The sequence below is a fragment of the Crocodylus porosus genome, unplaced genomic scaffold, assembly GCF_001723895.1.
Source record: "Crocodylus porosus isolate Cpor-Errol unplaced genomic scaffold, CroPor_comp1, whole genome shotgun sequence".
In the NCBI taxonomy this organism is placed as follows: Eukaryota; Metazoa; Chordata; order Crocodylia; family Crocodylidae; genus Crocodylus; species Crocodylus porosus.
The window spans coordinates 69,118,103-69,140,954 of record NW_017728947.1 but is presented as its reverse complement, the minus strand read 5'-3'; the positions used below and the strand labels follow the sequence as shown (position 1 = coordinate 69,140,954).

Sequence of the window (22,852 nt, the reverse complement as noted above, 5' to 3'; positions counted from 1 at the left end):
TTTGGGTCTGGCTTTTTCTTTCTAAATTGTAATTACTGCTCTGGCTCTTTCACAATTGAGGTTTTTCAAGGATACTTCCAGAAGACATTCTTCAAGCAATATGGAAAGATGCTCTTTCCTGATGTTAAGTGATACTGAAGATTACATATTGCATAGTTTAGTATCAGCTCAAAAACACCCCAGAATGGTGAAGGATAGGATACCATACTAGAACCTTGGATAAAAATCACCATGTTTAAACATGGTAATATCTATATTGCTTGCTTTTATATATATATATATTGCGCCAAAATTCACCTCTCCCTTTAGTAAGGAAGAAAAAACCCCACCCTTTTGCAGCTAAGCCCTCTTAAACACTATTTCATTCTTAATTAAGGTGTGATGCTTCTGGGAAGGTAGCGCCAGCAAACAAGAGGAAATGCTACCTCTTTCAATGTGTTTAGAGAAGGCCTGTAGAACTGGTTTGGGGACTGTAAAAAGGTGAAACATGTACAAGTTTGTATGTAGCCTCTGTGGCAGGACTGTCCAACTTCACAGCAGCTGGGGACTGCATGCCACATGGGCTGGAACCCTAAGGACCATACTAATGCATACATGGGCCCTGGGGATACACCCCCTGCTGCAGTATGCATGCAAGAAGTCTACCCTGGGCAGTACTCCCATCTCACATCCCTGGTTGTAGACTCCCCTGCTTCACTGTGCTACGAACACCCACTGTGCTGCAGGTTGCACCTCCTGGAGCAGGATCAGGAAACAAAAGAGAACCCAGTTGCAACAGGAGCCAGAGTGAATAGAGGAGCAGTGGCCAGGTGGTAGCCTGGAGGCTTCACATGAACTCATTAAGGGTCACATGTAGCCTTCAGGCCACCAGTTGGGCAGCCCTGTTCTATGCTACGCACAACAGATAAAACACTGGAAGGCAGATAAAACAACACGGTACACTAAATAAATGGAAAGATGTTGCTTAATGCAATATGGACCAATATGACAAGAATAAGGAAAAAACATCCTGTATTCTTACCACTGCAACACTTAAAAATTGCCAAAATGTAAGAAGTGCCATTTCATTCAAGCTTCACCAGCATATATGTATGCATACACAATTACTTACAAATCAAAATTTTGGTTTTTTTACATCTACTTTATTTTTCATTACATGCAAATGTCATGTAATTTATCTGCATTTTAGAGGTAATCAAGCCGCACTGACAAAGTTTCTTTGCTAAGCATAAAATCACCGACTCAGGTAAGTTAGTTGCTATGAACCTACAGTGCTTGCGGGGTTTGTGGAATATCACACGCATTTTCTTGAATTTGTTTTACTGACAGGACATATGTAGTCTCTGCATATAGATTGTGTTAAACGGTGTTTAGCCTTATAATCCTTATATTTATATGACTTGCAGTACTGGATCTACATTTATGTCTTAAATTGTACTCGGGCCAGGATCACATAATGAGTCTCATACCTTGAAAAGGATTTAAAGCCTAAATGGCTGAAGATTGGTAATCAGTAATATCTGATGTGAATATGCCAATTTAAATATTAAAAGGAACTGGTAACAGTATCACTTGGCTATTCAGGTATTGGGGTTGGGGACATGACATTTCTTATAGGGGGGAAATTAAAAGAGAGACAATTTAGTTAGGATATTGGATTAGTAATCTTCATGTGTGATGCAAATATTTTCCCTGTTTTAATTGCAACTTTGGGGTGAGCAGGAAGTCTTACACATAGTCTGAGCTCCCCCAGAATCTAATGGTGATGTATGTAAATTGCCAGATAAGAAACCATACTTAAGCTTTGTCCTAAAAACAAGTCTTGGTCTTTAGGTTTGTTTTTTTCTCTGCAAGCATAGGGAAACACTGGAGTCCCTAGCTGTTGGTGGAGTAGAAATGGCATTCTTGGATTTAAGATTCAGGGTAAGAACAGGTTACTGTTCTGATATTTCCGCTTGTTTGTTTGTTCTTATATCTCTGTCTGTATCTCACTATATGGTTACTGATTTCTTATGTTTGCTCTTGTTTTCATAATAAATCTTAGTGTTCTCTTTATTATCTGGCTAAGTGTGATTTCAAAAACTTTTTGACTTTATAGGCAGGCTTCGTCTCCAGAAAGGGGAACCAATCTTTTCTAGTGCCTGACCAGGCAAGGGTGTAATTATTCTAACTGGCAAAAGTGCCTTTGCCAAGGACTGGTAAGACCTAAGTGAGAGATGCAAGTCTGAAGTATTACAAGCCAAAGAGTTGGCCCCTGGAACATCGCAACTGGTTCTCAGTTGTCAAGCAGGATGGCAGAAAGGGGCTTGGGGGAAAAGGGCACCCCTGAAGCTGTGGAAACACCCTGGAAGTATGTCTCAAAGGTTCCCCTGGCTTCGTGTGGGACCAGGGCATGTTAGATTAGTGTCTATAGTATTGGGGACAAATGGAATGACACATATAATAACTACTTATTGCAATTATCACGGTTGTTCTTCAGTTCACAACCACTCTTACACATAACAACATAGTCAATTTTAAAGAATAATGAGGGATTTTCATAATTAAAGAAAACAAAATGAAGCAAAACCAAAACCACTTCATTTTTATACTATTATATCCTTGTGAAGAAGTATATAACACTAGTGTCTGTCTTACCTCAATTTTTTCCCATATCATTTCATAATTGTCTTGGTGTTGTATATCTTGCATCAATTGGTGAATTAAAGCAGACTTATTTGAGGCAGAGGTCTCACTGTTCTCAGCAGGCTGAATCACTGCAGTCCTTTCTGATTTGTCTACTGCATATTTTTTAATACATGATGCAGGCATACAAAGCTCTTCATCTGAAAGAATGTCACTGAGAGGCCCAGATTCAATGCTGTCACCCAATGAGGATACTATATCACTTGAAGAGCTTGGGGAAATCCTACCCAGTCTTTTGTGCTTTTTAATGTGGTATGTTGGATACATCTCAGAATCAGAGTTCATTTCTGACAGCTCCCAGTCATCAATATTTTGAATGGTTTCTTTTCTGGGTTTCTGTGGCAGCAGTTTTGTCAAATTTTCTAACTTCAAAGCCAACACTTCTGTCTGTCTGAGGTGTGAAGGAAGCGCTAAATATTCATCTGAACCATACCAGACCTCAGCTGCTTTATTATTTGTATTAATGTAAGTGGGTGATGATGAGTAACATTCCTTACTCTTACTTGGAAGAACAGGTGACGAGCTGATAGCAGGTTCTGAGTCAGCTGAAGATGCACCCTCTTGGCTGTGTCCTGGTGAACTTGATTGTTCAATTTTACTTTGATGCTGGACATTCAGATCCCTTTGATTACAAGGATCTGATGATGTGGAAGTAGAATCAGTTTCTGTTCCCTCCAGGGAGTAGGATTTACAGAGAGGGATTCCATTTCTTAGAACCGAGTGTCCTCTTTTTTCCACCAGCATTGTTGAAGCTGAGTTAGAAATGCTACCAGTTGATCTTCTTGGAGTCACCTTCTCAAAAGTGTCATGTGACTTCTTGTGCTTTGGTTTTTCTTTCCTGGTGTAGTAATCGGACTTGCCTAAACTTAAAAGGCTTTCCTTAAAGTGATTTTTTATTGTATAGTCAAGGTTTCTATCACCTATTTTATATAAGCAATCATATGACTGACTGACAGCAGATGGGCTATTAGGGTAAGAGGATTGTAAAGCCAAACAGAGCTTGGATCTGTCTGGAGGATCTAATAAGGAGGGTGTGCTTCTACTCATTTCAGTCTTTGCAATCTGAGAAATGTGATTTTTTAAATCATTGACCTCCATATCATCTTTAAATACATCTTCTTTTAGAAACAGACCACGTTTAGGTAATGTAGGCTGTGTGGGAGAATCCTCATTATAATTAAAGCAGTCTCTTATGGATCTCTTCGGAGTTGAGTTTTCACAGTGAAGATGTTTGATTTTTGCGTCAAGATGGTGTGATAGATTGCATTCTTGTTTCTCTGAACTAGGAACTAGTTTGTTGTCAGTTGATATGACACCATCCTCAGTACCAGGCCCTTGACAGAGAAATGATTCTTCAATAGATAGCAGTGAAAGTTCAGGTGATTCTGCACTGTCCTTGCTTTCTCTCTTATCTGTTGGAAGAGGTAAATGGGTTTCTTTCACATTAATAGCTTCATCACACTTTGAACCTATGGAATCAGTTGCTACAGCAAGTAATCCCACACTTCTGATAAGCTCTGGAAATTCTTTTTCCATTTCACTGTAGTTCCAAGATTCAAATGGTTTTGCTTTTCCTTGACTGGAGGTCATGTCATCCAGGGCTCCAAGTAAATCCTCACTAGGGCTGTAGTCAGACAATTCAAAGGCAGTAATACCACAATCCAGGGACAAATAATTTTGAGAGCATTTGATAGTTAACTGTCCCGCATCATCCACTTCAGTTAATGAATCAAGGCGGTCCTGAAATAGACAAGAGAAATGGCTGCTTTAGAAGTAATATTAGTTATGCTACATATTTAAGATCTACAAGAATTCTCATATCCAGTATATGAAGTAAACAAAATACATGAAACAGGAACATGGTTGCCAATTATAATATCTAAGAAAACAGTAGGTACTGAAATGCCTCATAGTTTGGATGGTACAATGTGGGTGAGTAATCTGTTCTAAAATATTTGGAGGGGAAAACCCATAGGAAGCTGACCAGGTGTCCTTTGTGATACTGAAGAGATTGGACTGTGACTACGTATATAACATGGAAATCTTTACCATATCTTTCAATTACAAAACCAATTGGAAGGAGTAGAGGGACCCATAAATGTCCAGAGTGGATCTCTTAGAATTTTCTATCATTAGTTACTGAATGGGAGGGGATTTGTGGAGTCAGAGTATGCATGGCAATGGGAAGAGACCATATCCGAGTCTTATGTATCCTATGGTTTCCCAAACCCAAGAACTGCAGAAAGAGTCATATAGAGGGCTCCCCTCCATGCTGCTCTGTAGGCCACTGATTGCTTGTTTTTAGCATGAATCTTCCTAGAGCCAAATGGCCATAAAGCACTTTAAATGGTGAAAAAAGTAATTTCTGTATACACCCTATGTTTCTACCAGGAGATCTGCTGCTCTCCTGATAGAAACTAGGAGCATACAAGTGTTCATTCAGTTTCTCCCCAGGAACACGCCCCCTCCAGGAGAAGATCTTTAAGTTGACACTTTAAAGATCTCCTTTGTTACAGAATCTCTCTCCTACAAATTACACCTGTATGCTTTTGTCCTGGACCGGTTTGGGAGGGGAGGGGAGCAGTTACCCTGCTCCCTGCCCTTTCCCCAAAACAAAGACTGCCTGGTTTTGGGGACAGGTTTGGGACTTAACCCTCTACTCCCCCTCCTTCATAAATGAGCTTGGGAGGGGAGGGAAGCAGCTGAGCAGTGATCTGAACCTCTTCCCCCAGACCAGAAACTGTCTTGTCTGTAGAATAGGCCGGGGACTTTACCATACTGCTCTCACCACTGCCATTATAAACTCAGAGAGGGATGGAGGAGGTTGCTTCCCACCTATTCCCCAAGTGAAGGATCCCTGGTCTATGGAAGATGAAAGGAGTCTTTCCCTGCCATTCAACTCCCCCCATAGATCAGGAGGAGTGGAAGACCTAATACTCCTCATGCCTTTCCCAGACTGGCAGTGTTATGTTTGTCCCATATGTAAATGACTGCAGCCACAAATGTGGAAAGAAGCACTGCCAGCCTGGCAAGCACGAAATATATTCACAATATAAACAGTATAAAACTGAATCAACGTTGGCATTAGTAGGTTAAACAGAAAGTAACGTTAGGCTTGCATATGCAGATTCAACACATTCATGTATCTCACAGGGATCAATCACCCCAGTATGGTGAAGGTAAAGCAGGGGAAATTTTCCATTGCTAGAAATTCATTGCCATAGAGTATCACAAATCCAAAGGGGACTTTGTTTTTTGTTGCACAGTGAAGTATCTTCCAAATATAAGATTTAAAAAAAAAAATCCTCTTTCTGTCAAAGACCATAAATAATAAAAGTCTCAAGTTGCAGCACGGGAAGTTTAGGTTAGATATTACGAAGAATTTTTTCACTAGGAGGGTAATAAAACACTGGAACAGGTTGCACTGGGAGGTGGTGGAGTCTCCATCCTTTCAGTTTAAGACTTGGCTACACAAAGCTTTGACTGGGAAGATCTAGTTGAGGATGGTCCTGCTCTGAGCAGGGGTTGGATTAGATGACCTCCTGAGGTCCCTTCCATCCCTAATTTTATATGATTTTATGATTTTCAGAGTTTTGCTCACAGTCACATTAGGAGCTGTTGACAGCATCTAGTTTTATACAGCATTAATTCCTGATGACATATCTCCAGGGGTAGCCACAAGGTCAGTTGAAGATAGTTCTGTCAAACTCCTACGTGCTCATTCTTCTCCATCCTCCAGTCAGAATATTCTTTATTATTAGACTTCTCCAGTCTCAGGAGCAGGAACAATCTTTATTGGTAACTAAGATTTTAAGTCAAGTCAGATTTCTGTTACATGTTTTTAAAGTGGATTCCATGATTGACTTGGAACAAGCAAAAATGGCAGAAGAAAAAATACATTCAGTTTACAATTTCCCTCTACATTTTGCAATACATAATTTAGTGTTCCAGGAACAAGGCAGGGCTCAGTTGTTAGATTTATAGTATATTTCAAATATGAATACTCCCATAAATCCCTAAATCATAGAGCCAATTTTTGGTTCAACCCTGATAAGCACCTGGAGTAACACCATTGAAGTCAACTATTTAGAGCAACAAAAATCAGCATAGTAAAGGAGAATATAAAAAAAAAACAACTAGAAAACTTTAAAAAAAAAGAAAAGAAAACCAACATTAGCTCAAGTGCTATCATTAAAGTGCAACACACAATTTAAAACATGTCATGTCTCAGTGTTCTAGTAAGCCACTTCCAAAGAAGCTATTTTCAACAAATGACCAATGATCAAAGCTCGTGTAATCTTAACAAACACAGGTTTAAAGATTGCCTCCTACAATAACCTGATCTGACAACTTCAAAACTCTTTACTTAATACCTGTGAGCCTCATGACTCAAATAAGTTGTTAGGTTCACAAGAAAGCACTTGTACTGGACAACAACAAAAGAAACAACCCCCCCCCCCCACAAAAACAAACAAAACAAAACAATCCCCTCCGCCACCCACAAACCCAACTCAGGTTCAAGAGTTATTTATGAAGAATTGGCTTAGAATATTTAAGCTAGAACCTAAATCTTGGAGTTTTCCTAAAATCTCATGTTGAATATATTCCACCCATGTGAAAAACTGATTCCATAAATGGTTCATCAGCAATACCCAAAAGTATAGTAGGAAGTTTCTGTAACACTACCAGATCTTCTTCTTGGGGTTGTAGTTGAACCAACAGTGACAGCTATTATAGGTGCAATTTTCCTTATAATCTTGAGGAGACATTTCTCTTGTATAGTAATGCCTTGCAACTTGTATAGTAATACCTTGCATAAATCAAAAAGGCTTTCCAAGGCCCTGGGGGCCTCCCTTGCTGCTGTGTAATGAACTTCATTCCTTCATCTCTTAAAAAGATGTTTATTAGTATTAATAAACTTTACAATCATATCCATAAACCATCCTGCTTGGTCACTTTCCAGAACATCTTCCTAACATGGACTGCATCATCAGAGGAGCAATATCACAGGTGGAGTTGATGTCAATGTTGCCATTTTTATTTTAGGAAAATATTACATTTAATTACACACAGCTGTCACAGCTATCAAAGAACATTCCAGTTCAAAATATGGCCTTTTTAATGCATTACACCACAGCTTCATAAATGAGGGTTACATTTTATGGAGGTATATGATTTATTAATTTCATTACAAGGCTCAATCTTTCAAGAACACATCTAATGCTTAGGCTTTCTCTTCCCACTAATGTCTCCTGCAAAGCTTGGTTAGTTTTTTTTCCAGTACCCCCCTTGAATTAGTGTATAATGCATTTTTGCACTGATTGAATACCTCAAATAAGATCATCTTATTTTAGCTTTCAGCATTCTTTTGAGAATGCATATCCCCACTGCACCTCTCCCCTCTGCTACAGTAATTTGCACCACTTTAGAGGTTGTCATATTTTAATACATCCCTGCAGTATCCTTCTCGTACTTTGTACCTTCCATCTACTTGAGAACCCCAAAGCGGCAACAAATATTTACTGTGACTTTATAAATGCTTTTTCGAGATCTCTCATTAATAAAGTGCACAGATCAAGGTAAAATGATTGCTATAAAGAACTTTATGTGGAACCTTTCATAGTGTAGGCAATCTCAACTGAGATAGATCTTCAGATGCTATAAATGAGTGTAATACCACAGAATTCACTGAAGTTACACCAATGTACATCAGATAAGGATCCAACCCAATTGTTTGCAATGGAAGGGCAATAAAGTAGGAATGTATGAAACCACCTGTTGTGCTTTATAGATTGTGAAATGAAGCTGGCACATGAGTATCACATAGACATGCAGTTCCTGAAGTTCTCTCTAGGCTTTTATATGGACCAGAAAATGAAGTGAACAGGAGCAAATTCTGGAAGAACTTTATGACCCTCTGTGTCTTCTCTGCCTCTGTACTCAATTACAATTCATCACACATACTACATTAAACATCTATTCCTTCTAAGGGGTACAACGGGCAAATGTCTTTTCTTGAGTTTGGGCAATTCTAACCACCTTTCACAATCATGTCAGAAGATGCAAAATTTGGGGAGCAAGACAGTTGGCTTCTTACTCACCACATTCAGAAGAAAGGAAATAGTAGACGACATATCCTAATTCCATAAGATACTTACAGGTAAGCATTTGGTGGCAGAGAAAGTGGGGGAAGGACTAGGAGACTGTCGGATATTAGGAGGAGAGCGATTATGTAAATGGAAGCATTGACTTGGATGGATGAAGGGCTCTAACCCTGCCCAAATAACCTCATTGCTTCAAACTTGCATGTAAACACCTAAACAGGTAAAATTTAATCTTGATGGGAAGTGTATGTTAGAAAATAGTCCTGCCTGGGAAAGGGTACTGGCAGAAACATCAAGGAGAGGGTAATAAGCACTATAATTCATGAAACAGTTGTCCAATATTTATGTAGAGCACTGCATATATTCATTACAAAAGTATCTACTTTATGCTCACCTCATCAATACTAACATGGTTAAAATGCAGAAAGTAATTGCCAGTGCTGGAAGCATACCCAAATGATTAGATGATTGGGAAAAGGAATGTGTAGAATGAATGTATAGGTTTATACCATTGTTTAGTCATCAATTGTATTAAGCTATTTAGATTTTAGTTTTAAAAAATTCCAAGTGTTGCACCATGATATTGCACCGCTCTTTACAAGCAACCAGGAACAGTAGTAAGAGATCTTACTCATTTCCAAATCACCTTCAGTATACATTTGAAAATAGTAGATCAGTGATTGTCCACTGAGTACCACAGCGCCCTGAGGCATCTGTCTCAAGATCCTTTCAGAGGTACTGCAGGGTCTCATGCAATGTTATCATTGTTTGGTGTGCAAACATGATTCACGAACTAAATGTATAGATTTCAAATAAGAATCCATAGTGTTGAAAGCATTCTGATTTGTTGTGTTCTTTCTGAGTGGTCTGCAACCGATAATTTACTTTATTATTTTTCTGTAGTAAAAAAAAATCAAATGTAAACCAAAAGCTGACATTTTCCAAGGGGTGACTTTTGTCTATGAAAGTTGAGAACTACTGTACTAGACACCTGGAAATAATGTTTCCCTGTTTAAAAATGTGGACCTACTCTTGTTGTATCTAACTCCTATGATCCTGAAAGTGATATAGAGAAGAGGATATATTTTGCCTTTTGGGCTTTTTGTTTACAGATTTGATACCCCTGTAGGTATTGCAGGGTTACTTCTTTAGTCAGTTGAAATTGCTTATTGTGGAAGTAATCACTAGAACACCTACCACTCTCAAATACTTTCATTCAGGCCACCCCAACATTCAGTCTAGACAAAAATAGACAGATTTAGTAAGGCCAAACTTTATAAAGATACACAGCTGGTTTGCCTCTGCCAGACCTGAGTGGGTCTTTTAACAGATACTGTCCTTTTCTCCCAGATAAGGGAAAGAAGATTTCCAAGCATCCTAAAGGCAAAATTAGCTCCTCGTCATGGCCTTCATTCTAAGGTGGGTGGGTGGGCGGAGTGGAATTTCCCCCTGAAGAAGGCCAACCATTTTTAAAGGGACAGTTTTTGTAGCAGCTGTAATGGGATCCATGCAGTTCACTTCCTACTTCTTAACACCCAAGAGTACATGCAGATATTACACTCAGATTGAGCTAACTATGGTTAGATCAACCTGAGTTCTGATCTGAACAGACATTTGGGGAGGTTAGATTGGGCAAAAATGGCAGGCCCTATCTAACTTACTTCACCTTCTCAGGTGAAGTAAGTTAGATCAGGAATGGGCTAGCCCAATCTAATGAATGCCTGTAGCTCTGGCACTGGGAAAGCCCAACCACTTGCCCCAACCCCAGAGCTGCACTCTTCCTATGCCCCCAACCTGACTGAGCTACTCGAGCACCCCCACCCCTCCACCCTGAACAAGTAACTCCCCTGTGGACCCCCACTTCCCTGCAGGCACACTATCCCCCCCCCACAATCCTGCCTGCCCTTTCCCCTACCTTAGCCTCCTTAAACTGGGATCCCAGCATGGCTCCCAGTATCAGCAAAAGTGTGCATGCACCAGATCTGATCTATAGTCATATGGCAAAAAGTAAGCCATGTGATTGTAAATCAGGTATGACAAGCGTCTGCACATACCCTGAATCAATCCCTTTTCCTTTGTTTTGAGATCATCACATTCAGTCTTAATGACGACTTAGCTCCCTTTCGCTGCTCTGGGAATGCTAGTAGACATGCCCTTCCTTAGGGGTTTCCAGGTAAGTTTTATAGCAACAGCGAAGCTGGAATCTGAAGTAGCACCAGACAGGCAGGAAATGGGGGTGTAGAAGGTGGGCATGAGCATGTTAGGGTATTTGTTTCAGGACCTCCTACTCTTCCCTGTCGCAGGACCTCCTATTCTCCCCTTTATAGAAAAAATAAAAAATAAATCAGCAGGGTAGCACAGAAACCCTTCTAATTTCTTTAAAGAAGAAAAAAGATTTCTTCAAGATCTTGGCATTTGATTTATTTGAGACTAATGCATTGCATAAATTTTTAGAACCAAAGGCGCTGTTAAGATTGCCTAGTCTGGCCTCTTGAGCGATACAACCTGTGGAATAACACTTTACTGAACTAGAGGATCTCTTTTATAAAAAGTTTTCATGATTGTTGATAATAAAGAATCTGCCACATACCTGGCTAAGCTGTTCTTATCTCTGTTAAAAATATACACAACTTTTTTATTTCAAACACATTTGAGTTCACAGTAATACTTTAACATTTAACAGCATTTAACTCATCTACTGATACTAAATTAGTTTTTCAGTAAAAGGCAATCCAGTTAAATACATCTCCATATGAAATACATGCTTGTTTGGAATCATATTCCACATCTGCAACTAAAACAAAAAGTCTGTGGCCTGTTGTTTAAAGCAACATTGACTTAGCTTATCCATGTGCAAATGAATTTTTCACACACAAATCTGGAGCTAAGCCTGAGTTTACAAAATTCTGATCTGAATACAAACTTCAAAATAGTACTGTGACCAGATCCAGGATTTTGAATGAAAAAACCTTGCTATGATATCTTCAGTCTGCCTGTATAAAAATATTGGAATTGTGGGACAATGTTGCTTGTAATGTTAAACTGTGCTTTTGAGAAGCTGGCTCTGTGGTCCTACATTTAATTTGATTCAGCCAGAATGAAGACCAATGGAGGAAATTTAAGGTAAGAGCACTTACTACAGCACTATCTAACTGGTGGCCTGCAGACTGCATGAGCAATGTGATTAGTTAAAATGCAGCCTGTGGCCTCCTGCAGTTGCTTTTCTCATTTCTGTGGCGGAGAAATTAAGGAGGGGGGCTGTGAAATGTTGGTGCTGCCTGGGGAATACAGGGAGCCATGCACTGCTTGGCAGGGAAAAATCCCAGAATGGGGAAGGGAGTTCACACAGCCACGCTCAAGTTGAACAGCTCTGACCTGCTAAATTAGTCTCAAATATGTTTGGCCATTGGGATGAATTATAAGTGCAAGCTATTTTACCAATTTCTAAGCTAGTAACAGGGTAGATTCAGTACAAAGAGTTCAAGTGCTATAACACGAGCAAGGACATCATTTTCAGAAGTAAATTACTGCATTTAGTTATACTACCTCCTTTGTCTCCTCAGAAAATGCTTGCAGAATATCAGTTTGCCTGGTGTAGTTTCCATTGGCGTCCTGTAGTCCCTGCAGGATGCGTTCTCTCAGAACCAGAACAGACACACGTAGCTGGTGCCAGAGTAATTGCACTGTATGGATATCGACTATCACATTGACAGAGTAAGACAGAAGCTTCAGAGAAAACTCAGTCTCTAATAGAGCATGAATCTGTTCAACATGATCCGAGATATCTTCACATATATCCTGTAACAGAGAAGAAAAATATATCTTCAGCCACTGGCATAGTCTTATAAAGATCAGTGCTAGGCAGATCATTTACTTATTAAATGCAGTATATATGATTTCAGACAGGGAGAATAATGTAATTAATGCATCCAGACTTTTCTATTTATTTTTATTTATGGCAATGCTACAACAACTGAACCAGCAGCTGTCTTGTTTGGCAGGAGTGTTCACTGAGTACAGAGACAACATGAAATAAGTGGAGATGGTACAAGATCATATGAATCAGAAATAGAAAAACAGCATTGTAAATATGGCATCCTGAAATGCAGGGACAAGCATGCAAGTGACAAGAGTGGCCCAACAGATCTCTATCTTCAATTATTTAAAATGTCAGTATATACACAATTTGATTTCTAATATGTCCAATAAGGTGCTTTGGAGAAAAGAGTAAGTAGAGGAAAGGTGTTGGGAGAAAGGGAGTGATTATATTTTGTGTTCTGAGGAGAAAGCAGAGGCTGGGTTATTCGGTGGGGGGGACACAATATTTTGATGGGGTGGTATCCTCCAAGAACAATAACTAGATTCTTCAGTAATCTAATCCCAAATCCTCAATAGAATATTATACTATATGCATAATGACTGTGATGGCAGTTACCTTAGAACAATAGTATAACTTAAAAGAATACTTAGACATATTCCTGTTGTTGAACAAGCAATGTATATTTTTAAAAAGTAGAACTATATTAACACATCTGAAAAAGTGTGATGTAGACAAGTAACCAAATGAGGATAAAATACTGAATAAATTATCTTCACAGCCTAAAGAATTTTCTTGAAATCTCTGGTGCATATTTAAAAATAGCATATTCATATTTCTTAAATATATAAATAGTACCAATATAGTAAAATAAATAGTACCAATATAACAATCAGAAGAAAATCATAATTTTTAAAGCATCTCAGACTCTCACTTCATAAAACCAATTGCCTTGAAACTCTATACTTATTTTGATTTCTAATTTTGGGAAATAGTAATATAATAATACATTATTCAGCATAGCATAATGACATGTTATACCTTCTTTACCAGCTAAGCCTTGATTTCTTTAGGTACAGTTAAATTCATAACAGTGATAGGTAAATTGGTAAGTTTTTAGTGCAACTTTTTAGTAACTTTTATCATTCATAAATTACATTAGGTCTTCTTAAATTATATTAAAGAATTATCTTTAATAGTAATAGATAGTAGTAAGTGGGGAAGCAGTGATCTGAAGGAAACACAACTGGGGGTTCGAGAGGGAAGCAACAGGGGAAGCCTTCTCGCTCTTCCTGAGAAAGTAGGGCAATTGGCTAATTACTTCAGGTATCTGTACATGAATACACAGTCTGGGAAACAAGCAGGAAAAATTGGAAGGCCCTGTATAGTCACAGAACTATGATGCAACTGGAATACCAGAGACCTGGTGGGAGCTTGCATGACTGGAGTACTGTCATGGATGGGTATAAACTGTTCAGCAAGGACAGGCAGGGAAGAAGAGGAGGAGGAGGAGTTGCTCTTTATGTAAAAGAGCTGTATGATTGCTCAGAGATGCAGTCGGTAACTGAAGATAGGCCTGTTGAAAGTCTCTGGATTAGGGTCAGAGGGAAAGCAGCAAGGGTGATGTCACAGTGGGTGTTTGCTGTAAATCATCACCAGACCAGGAGGCTAAGGTGGATGTGGTTTTCTTCAAACAACTAGCAGAAATTCCTTGAACACAGGCCTTGGTTCTCCTGGGAGACTTCAGTCATCCTGACATCTGCTGGTAGAGCAATACAGCAGTGCAGAGGTAATCCAGGAAGTTTTTGGACAGTGCTGGGGACAACTTCCTGGTACAACTGTTGGAGAGGCTGCTAAGAACCATGTTCTTTTTGACCTTCTGCTCACAAACAGGAAAGAATTGGTGGGGAATGTAGAAGTGGATGAAGCAACTTGGGCAGCAGTGACCATGAGATGACTGAGTTGAGGATCCTGAGGAAAGGCAGGAAGGACAGCAGCAGAGTAAGGACCCTGGATGTCAGAAAAACACTTTGACTTGCTTAAGGCAGGATACCCTGGGAGGCCAGTCTGAGGGGGAAAGGAATCCAGGAGAGTTGCTTGTACTAGAAAGAAACCTTACTAAGGGTGCAGGAAAGAACCATCCCAATGAGTAGGAAGATTAGCAGAAGACAAGCTTGCCTTATCATGGAATTCTTTAATGAGCTAAGACACAAAAAAGAAGCTTACAAAAAGTAGAAACTTGGGCAAACTACTAGGGAGCAATATAAGAGTTTTGCTCAGGCATGCAGGGACGAAATCAGGAAGGCCAACGTGCAACTGGAGTTACAGCTAGCAAGTGATGTGAAGGATAACAAGAAGGGTTTCTAGTACATGGTATTTTCTTCCCCTAGAAATACTTGCCTGCCAGAATTAAGTCACCTGTCTGTTGTTCTTTGAATTTCTTGGATGCTAGCGTCCATAGGAGGAGATATTAGTAGGCATAGGCTGTTGGTAGCATGGCGGTCTTTCCTGCTCAAGGGCAGGGGGCTGGACCTGATGATCTATAAGGTCCCTTCCAGCCCCTAAAAAAACTACGAATGTCAGTACCAAGACGAAGATCAAGGGAAGTGTGGGTCCCTTATTGAATGGGGGGAGGCAACCTAATGACAGTTGATAAGAAAAAGGCTGAAGTACTCAATGACTTTTTCTTTTCAGTAGGGGTGCACCGATAGAGACTTTGGGGACCGATACCAATATTTAAAGAGGCATACTGGCCGATACTGATCTGATAGCCAATACAGCTGCCTCCAGGTGGTAAGTCAGGTGTGGTGGAAGGCGAGGGATGGGATGGGGGCTGGGGGAGATCAAGGACACCCATGGTGAGGGGGGGGGCAGGCGCTGCCTGGAGGGGCAGGGAGAGGGTGTGGGACAGAGCCGTGGCTCATGGGGTGGGGGTGGCTCCCGCCACTGCTTGCATCTCAGGAGGGAGGAGGGAGGGAGTGTCTCCCGGCTCTGCACAGGGCAGGGCGGCAGGTGCAAGGTGGAGCCAGAGCTGGCGCCACATGGAGCTTTTCTTGGCAGGGGCTCAGCTCAGAGCAGGCCCTAGCAGTGCTGGGAGAAGGCTGCAGCTCCGTTCCCAGCCCTGCGTTGCCATCCGGCACAGCTGCAGCTTTTCCCGGCACTTGGGTGGAGGCAACACATTCAGCTGCCGCCCTGCCCTGTTGCGCAGGGCTGGGAGTGGAGCTGCAGTGAAATCTGGGGTGACTGCAGCCTCCTCCCAGCGCCACCAGAGCCTGCTCTCAGCCCAGCCCCCCACTGAGAAGAGCTGCGCAGCTCCAGCTCCACCCCACAGCTACAGCCCATCCTGCACCATGCAGATCCGAGGCACACGAATCTGGGGTGCAAGCAGCAGCATGAGCCGCCCCCATCCTGCAAGCCGCGGCTCCGTCCTGCAGATTCCCTCCCCTCCCCCACCAGGCAGCGCCTGCCCCCTCCCTCACCGCGGGGGGCATTAAGTCTTGTAAACCTACAAAAAACATTTTGTAGACTCTCTTACTACATTTTATACCAGGATTATTTTGGTTAAGTTTTAGTTTAGGTTCAGCTAGGAATTAGCTTACATCAAACCTAAATGGTCTTTGTATGAGAGTACATACAAAGTTAGGTTGATCTAAATGGCTGGATGTGGAGGCATTCATAGGGCTTAAATCACCATAAAAATGGCATGCCTGATGTAAAACTAGTTCACCTCACAGGTTAGGGGAGCAGACCAAATTAGGACACCAGTAGAGCCCTGAATTAGGATGTGGGTATGTGATACATTAATGAAAATAGGACTTTGGCTGACAACATGGGACATGGACAGCGTGATGAACACAGAAAGACCAATCGGCAACAGCCATGGATACAGAGTCATTAGGAGTCATCAGGAAGGAAGCAGAATACAAAAGAAGGACTTTGGAGTAACAAAGTCGCCCTCCACCTAGGGCCTCCTTCTGAGGGTCCCCCAGGAGGAGTCCCCAAGGCCACCATGGACAGATCGCACACCACCAGCTCATCTCATCCACCCTACTGGACTGGAGGGTGGGCCTCGGCATCCTGCCTCCAGGCTGCTGACACACCGATATCTAAGAGAGAGCCTTCTTAGAGTGAAGCCTGCATCCTGGCCAGATGTCTCTCGACTCTGATGACAGTCCTAGAATTGGTAGATATATAGAATTGCTTCATTGTTTGTATTGCTTCTTTTCAGTTATCACTGTGTATCAATACATTTGCTCATTATCAAAAATGAAGAGGTTGTGGTCAGCCTGAGGGTGGGTCCCAGAACAAGGCATCTGCATCCTAAATCCAGAGCCAACACCTCTCAGTATTCAGCCAATATATGTCATTGAATTCAAGGTGTCCAGAGAATCAGAGTTTTGTAGAACAAACATGCATGCTCCTGTGGATGCAGCCAGAGTGTTTTGCATAACCCAGTGGTTCTCATCATTTTTTGACTCTGGCATCCCTCAGACTCAACTAACTCTTCAGAAAATGCCAGCTCTTAGACCGGGTACAGACATTCATTACACTTCTACCAGTATAAGTGATTGGAAACCGGTCTATATCTGTAACAGAATAGAAGTTTGGCACATGTAGACTGGTTTAATAATGGCAGAAACCAGTCTAAGATCCCCTCCCCCACCATGCCAAAGGGTATATGTGTTCTCTATCAATCTAAACTATGCCACTTACACAAAACTGTAACTTAGATCAGTTCCACCTCAGGCTTTTTGACTGTCTGTACCTAGCCCTGGTGTTCACTTGGTTTTTTACTACAGAAGCTAATATAGCAATTTTTCTATCGCAAAGAAGTCAGAAAGACAACAGATTAGAATGTTTTTGGCACCACGGATTTCTGTTTTAAATCTTTTGGTTTACCCTGTGAACCATGTCTGCACACCCAATTGTGCTTACATTGTGTGGCAACCTGCAACACCTTTGAAAGTGTCTCAATAAACCCTGGCTGAGATTCACTGTTATTGTCAAACATAAGTCACTGTGTTAAGGGTGCAGGGTTTGTTATCAATTCAGAAAATGTACTGTAGCATCTTTTTGACTATGGAATTTCTCAGGGTATAAGGGCTCTATCCATTAGGTTGCCAACTGCCAACTTCGCTCAATCTCTCAAACAGCTGACCCAGTAATCCACAGCTGTCACCATCTATCAGCTGGGCCACAGCCCTCCATGCTAACTAAAATAGCCTATAATACAAACAGCTCTGCAAACAAAGAAAATATTAACAAAATACTCAAGATTTATTAGAATCTAGACTTTAGTAAGATGCCTTAAACAAACTTTTTTTTTTCCTTTCTAGCATTCTTGTTCCTCTATGTAGACACCTTGTTAAGACACACATGGAATCCACTGAAAGATGAAACGTTGTAGTATACTGCTCCTGAATTAACATCAGTGACAGAAGCAACTGTACTGTAGATTTTGTTCTTTGATCTATCAGTAAACACTTAGTGGAAGAAAAAGGGAATTATTCATTCTTTATTACTAGCTTTCATGCAACACACATTTGTGATTTAAATAAAGCATCTATCAATTTGATCTTTACTTTTAAGGATATTCTAAATTCCATACCAAACAGAGACTCTAATAAGAAAATATAATTTTTTCTCAGAAAATTTCATGTTAGAATATCTATCAAAGAAATCTCATATTTGGTTAAAGAAAACTTATTTGTAATATAGGTAATAAGCTTAGTTCCGTGCCATGTGCATATGGACTATACAACTGTAATATGACTTTGAGAGACTGGCTCCAAAATGACCACCATCATATTTTAATTCCTACCGGCAGTTACAAACAAAGGAATCCTGGAGCAGAGAACGTAAGTTATGCTCTCTGTACTTCACTGTGCATGTCTACATGTGCACACTTACTGTGCAGTAATTTAAGATACTGCATAGTAACCAAAAATTACCACGCAGTACAGGTGCACGTATACACATGCATACCCATACTGCACAGTAACTGTGGTGACTTATGTCGACTTGGGCGTAAATTTGATACCTGCATTATGGAGATATCAAATATACATCCGATTAATTACTGCACAGTAATGCACGAACAGACGCCTTATTGTGTAGTGACACTGTGTGTGTGGACTGACTTGGGACTAAAGTTAGTCCCAAGTCAGTCCACACACAGTATTACTGTGCTTTAATGGCTGCACATGTAGACACTAGCCTAAAAACTGCTTACTGCATGGTAAGTTATTGCACAGTAAATATGTGTAGACACACCCACTGAAAACTATACCTGTACATCATATTATTTTACTATAGGTGCTGACAGCCAATATAAATTATACTGCCCTTAATATCATTGCAAAATTATGTTATATTAAATTTAACAGGGATTATAACTTAACTATTGCCAGGATTATCCAATGTACTTAGAAGCTGTTTTCTCTGTTAAAAACAACAAATAGACAAAAACTATCATTCCTTATGAACTGCCCTCATTTTAGAAGAATTACTTCAATAGAAATTGCTAAAGGGTTAATTTCTTGCTCATTTGCTAAGAAAAAAAAAATCTTTATCCTATGCAAACTTTCTGCTTAAAAATATAACAGAATCAAACATTACATCTTGCTGAACTGCAAATAGTTACTATATTCTTGACACCTCAGTGCTCAGGGGTTATACTCTTGAATCACTTGAAAATAAAGCCTAAGAGCCGAAGCATACCAGAGAAGTATACCAGTATACAGAACTGAAGCTAATCCTGAATCTGTGACAGTCTGACAGGTTTTTGTAAGTGGTGTTACCTTTCAAAAAGGCTACTTTGCAAGAAGTAGGGTTGGAGCACTGTCATAGCTGCAATAGTTCAGGAAATGTACAAGAAGAAAGGGGGTCATGATATCTTTTACTGGACCAACATACCAGTACTTGAGAGTATGTATACCAAATATTATGTTACTGGGAAAGGGAAAGGAAAAGGACCATGAAAGTCAAATGGCAAAGTACTAAGAGCTGGTATAAATGTTATGTCTAGTTTAAACCAAAATCTACCACAATACTGAGGTCAATAATATCCATTTTCAAAAAATCATCAGTCAAGCAGATAATGTTAGAATGCCTTGAAATGCACATTATACAGAAAAGTACCAAACAAACAACCATTGCTTAATCAACAGTATTTGCTGGGGGGAGAGGGGGGGCATTATTCACTCAGGATGGTCACTTGGGAAATGTGAACTGACAAAGATGATGCACCTTTAAACCAGAATCAACATGCATTATTTTTCTAATCCTAATAATGTTGACTTAAGTGCAACAGATTCAAGCAATCTTCAGATATCTAATAATGTCTTCTCATGATGCTTCCTATAAAAATGGAAGCTTGTATGAAGTATACCCTACAGTGTATTTCATATCCTTACTTAATTGCTCCATGTACCTTTTATTTTTGTACCATTTCCTAACAATCTAGACTTGGTCATTTCACTCCAATTATTTCATGGTAGCAGAAGGCATTTTTTACAGATTCAAGTGTTCAGTATAATCAGACAAATTATTAGGACATAAATAGAGCAATCCTGAAAAGTACTGCAAACCTTTAAGCTATATATATATATAATATTGCATACAGCTAAAACAAATTCAGTATATTCCCTGTAGGCTTAGTGAAGAGCAAACTTCTTTTGGCCACAATTAGCTGAGTAGTGGTGGTCTCTGAGAGTCCCAATTGAAATCTTTGCTACTTTTTTTTTTTTTTTTTTTAACAAAGCTACCTGAGCTATTACATGGGATTTCAATAAGGCATGGGATTTCTGCAGCATGTGGCGATAAATAGGCAGATACAACACTGTCTTAAAGATAAGGTGGAAAACTTTCACCTACTGTAAAGGCATGCACGGAAAAGGTGACAAGATTGATCTAGTCTCTTAAATTATGATGAGACTTTAAAGTAATATCACAATTGCCACTAGTCAGGAGTTTTTAATTACATTGTTTTTCACTTTAAAATGCTGGTTCATTGAAATGAACATCTCTGACAAGAACATAAGGGTGTAGTTGAAGCTGTTGCTGGGAAGTATTTTTTCCTCAGGTTCAGAATGAAATTTCTGGTCAAAAGAAAAGAAATCAAGCAAGACTGACCCACCCACAGAAAAATAAATAGACTAGTGGTCAGGGCAGTCCCTTAGAATGTGGGAGACCCTGCTCCAATAATTTTACAATGTAGAACAGCTTTAGCTGAAGACACCAAGAGAAATACCCCAGAATAGCAATAGCCTGATGGTTAGGATGCTCACTTTAGAGGTGGGGAGCAGAACAGGTACTTGTAGTAGGATCCCCCACATCCTCAGAGGTTTCTTCCATGTATTAGTTTTTCTCACCCTCCCTCACCCCTCCCTCTTTTTCACTCAAAACTTGGAAAGAGTTTTGTTTTTTCCCCCAGCGTAGAACAATATTGAATAGGAAATATTCTGAAACCTCAACAAGACTTGTACAATGAGAAAACCATTTCTCACCTACTTCTAAACACTAGAGCATGAGAAGTTGACCATTTCTAAACACTAGAGTAACAAGCAACTTGAAGTAACTTATAAAACAAGAACTGTGTATTTATTTATCCTGACTTCCCTCTAGCTTATGGAGACTTCAGAAACATTGTCCTTAATACTAAATTGAGAGTCTAAACTATGGGCTCAGCTGCCCATAGAGGAAGAGAGCCAAGCTAGAGGAATGAGAGAGAGATTTCCAGGAGAGGCAGATTCAGTTTGAAAATAATTAGGGTTCAAGTAACAAACACAATATGTAAGCTGATGTAAAGAGCAAAACGACGCAGTCATCATCAGTGCAGTCCATACAAAAAACCAGAATCTGCAGTTTCAAATTAATATTATTTTAGTTCTGAGAGGGGGCTTTGTGCTGTCTTGTGTGAAACAGCACATATGTATGTCACTAATCTAGAGGCCCACTCTACATGTTACAGGTGTCGCACAATTACCCTGAGATCAACTATATGTGCAAAGTACCTAAAAAGCTCCAACCAACTATAAAATTAGGCCTTGAAAATGTGTACTATATAGCTAGTTGCTATTGAGCTTTAATTTGTACATGTAGTAGGGTCTCACCTGTGGCTGGGAGCCCCATCAGTTGCTAGGGCTTCCAGCTGCAAGGCTGCATCATGGCCAGATGGTTCTGGGAGTCTCGCAACTAAAGGGACTCTCACCCCTAGCAGCTGCCAACTCTGCCAGCAGAGAGTGTATAGAGCCCCACAGCTGAGAGATTGCAGCTCCGGTAGTGCTGGGAGATTGTGGCACTTGCATCTCATGGGTGCATGAAACATCTTGGTGACTGGGAGACCCTCACAGTTTGCAGTGGCTCCCAACTCTGGGAGCTTGCTTCTTACTGGTACAGGGAGAGCCAAGCTTCAGGCTCCCCCTGCACTGGCAGTAAGGTATGATAGGATCTAATATGTTTTCCCTTAATTGCACTTCCTGCCACACATATGTGTACATGCTCTTGAATTTTAGGACTAGAGACAGACATTACACATAAACTGGTTTAAGTGATCAGAAATTCGTTTAAACCTGTAACAGAATAGACATTCAGTGCATATAAATCAGTTTCCATATGGCTGAAACTGGTTTAAGATAAACCTGGCTGAATCTAGTATCAGACTTAACTGATTTGGATCAAACTAGTTTATGCAATTTCTGTCCCAGACCCCTTCCTGCTTTAAGTTAAACCAGTCCCCCAATATCCCAGATGCTTTGCAGCCCTGGGTGGGCTATGCTCTCTGCTCCAGAGAACAGGGCTGGCCCCACCCCCCTGTTCCCTAAGTGGAGCTCCAGCAGAGACTGCAGGCATAGCAGGGTCCAGGGTCTGCCTGGCTTACCCCTGCCCTCACCCCAGGCTGCTCAAGCAGGGATCCCCCTCCCTCACTTCCTCCCATTTCTACAGCATGGACCACAGCCCCACAGACTCCAGGCATGTGGTATGGTAGCTAATGCTGAGTGGTGTCTGCATGGGTACTTCCCGAGTATGGGGGGCATCAGTGGGGCACAACTGGTGGGTGTCCCCCAGTGGCAAGCTGGAAACCAGAGGCTGAATCCCTCAGGGACCAGTTGGTGACCAAGGGCGGGTCCCCCAGCAGCTGGTCGCTGAGCACACCAGTGGCACAGTGGCAAAGGAAGTGCCAGCACTTCCACCACTGGCACTTCTGCTGCCAATGTCCCACCAGCAGAGCCAATTTCGGGGGGGG

At 40.7% G+C, this 22,852-nt stretch overlaps 1 protein-coding gene across 3 annotated transcripts in view; it reads right to left on the bottom strand.

Moving 5' to 3' along the window:
* The window catches only part of AKAP6 (A-kinase anchoring protein 6), a 439,998-nt gene that overhangs the window by 279,770 nt on the left and 137,376 nt on the right, over positions 1-22,852 (bottom strand). For all 3 annotated transcript variants that reach the window (XM_019552170.1, XM_019552169.1, XM_019552171.1), the window contains exons 3-4: positions 12,336-12,587; positions 2,638-4,425 (exon numbers count right to left, since the gene is read on the bottom strand). In XM_019552170.1, the coding sequence (XP_019407715.1) occupies positions 2,638-4,425; positions 12,336-12,587 (2,040 nt within the window). The remainder of the gene's footprint in view (positions 1-2,637; positions 4,426-12,335; positions 12,588-22,852) is intronic.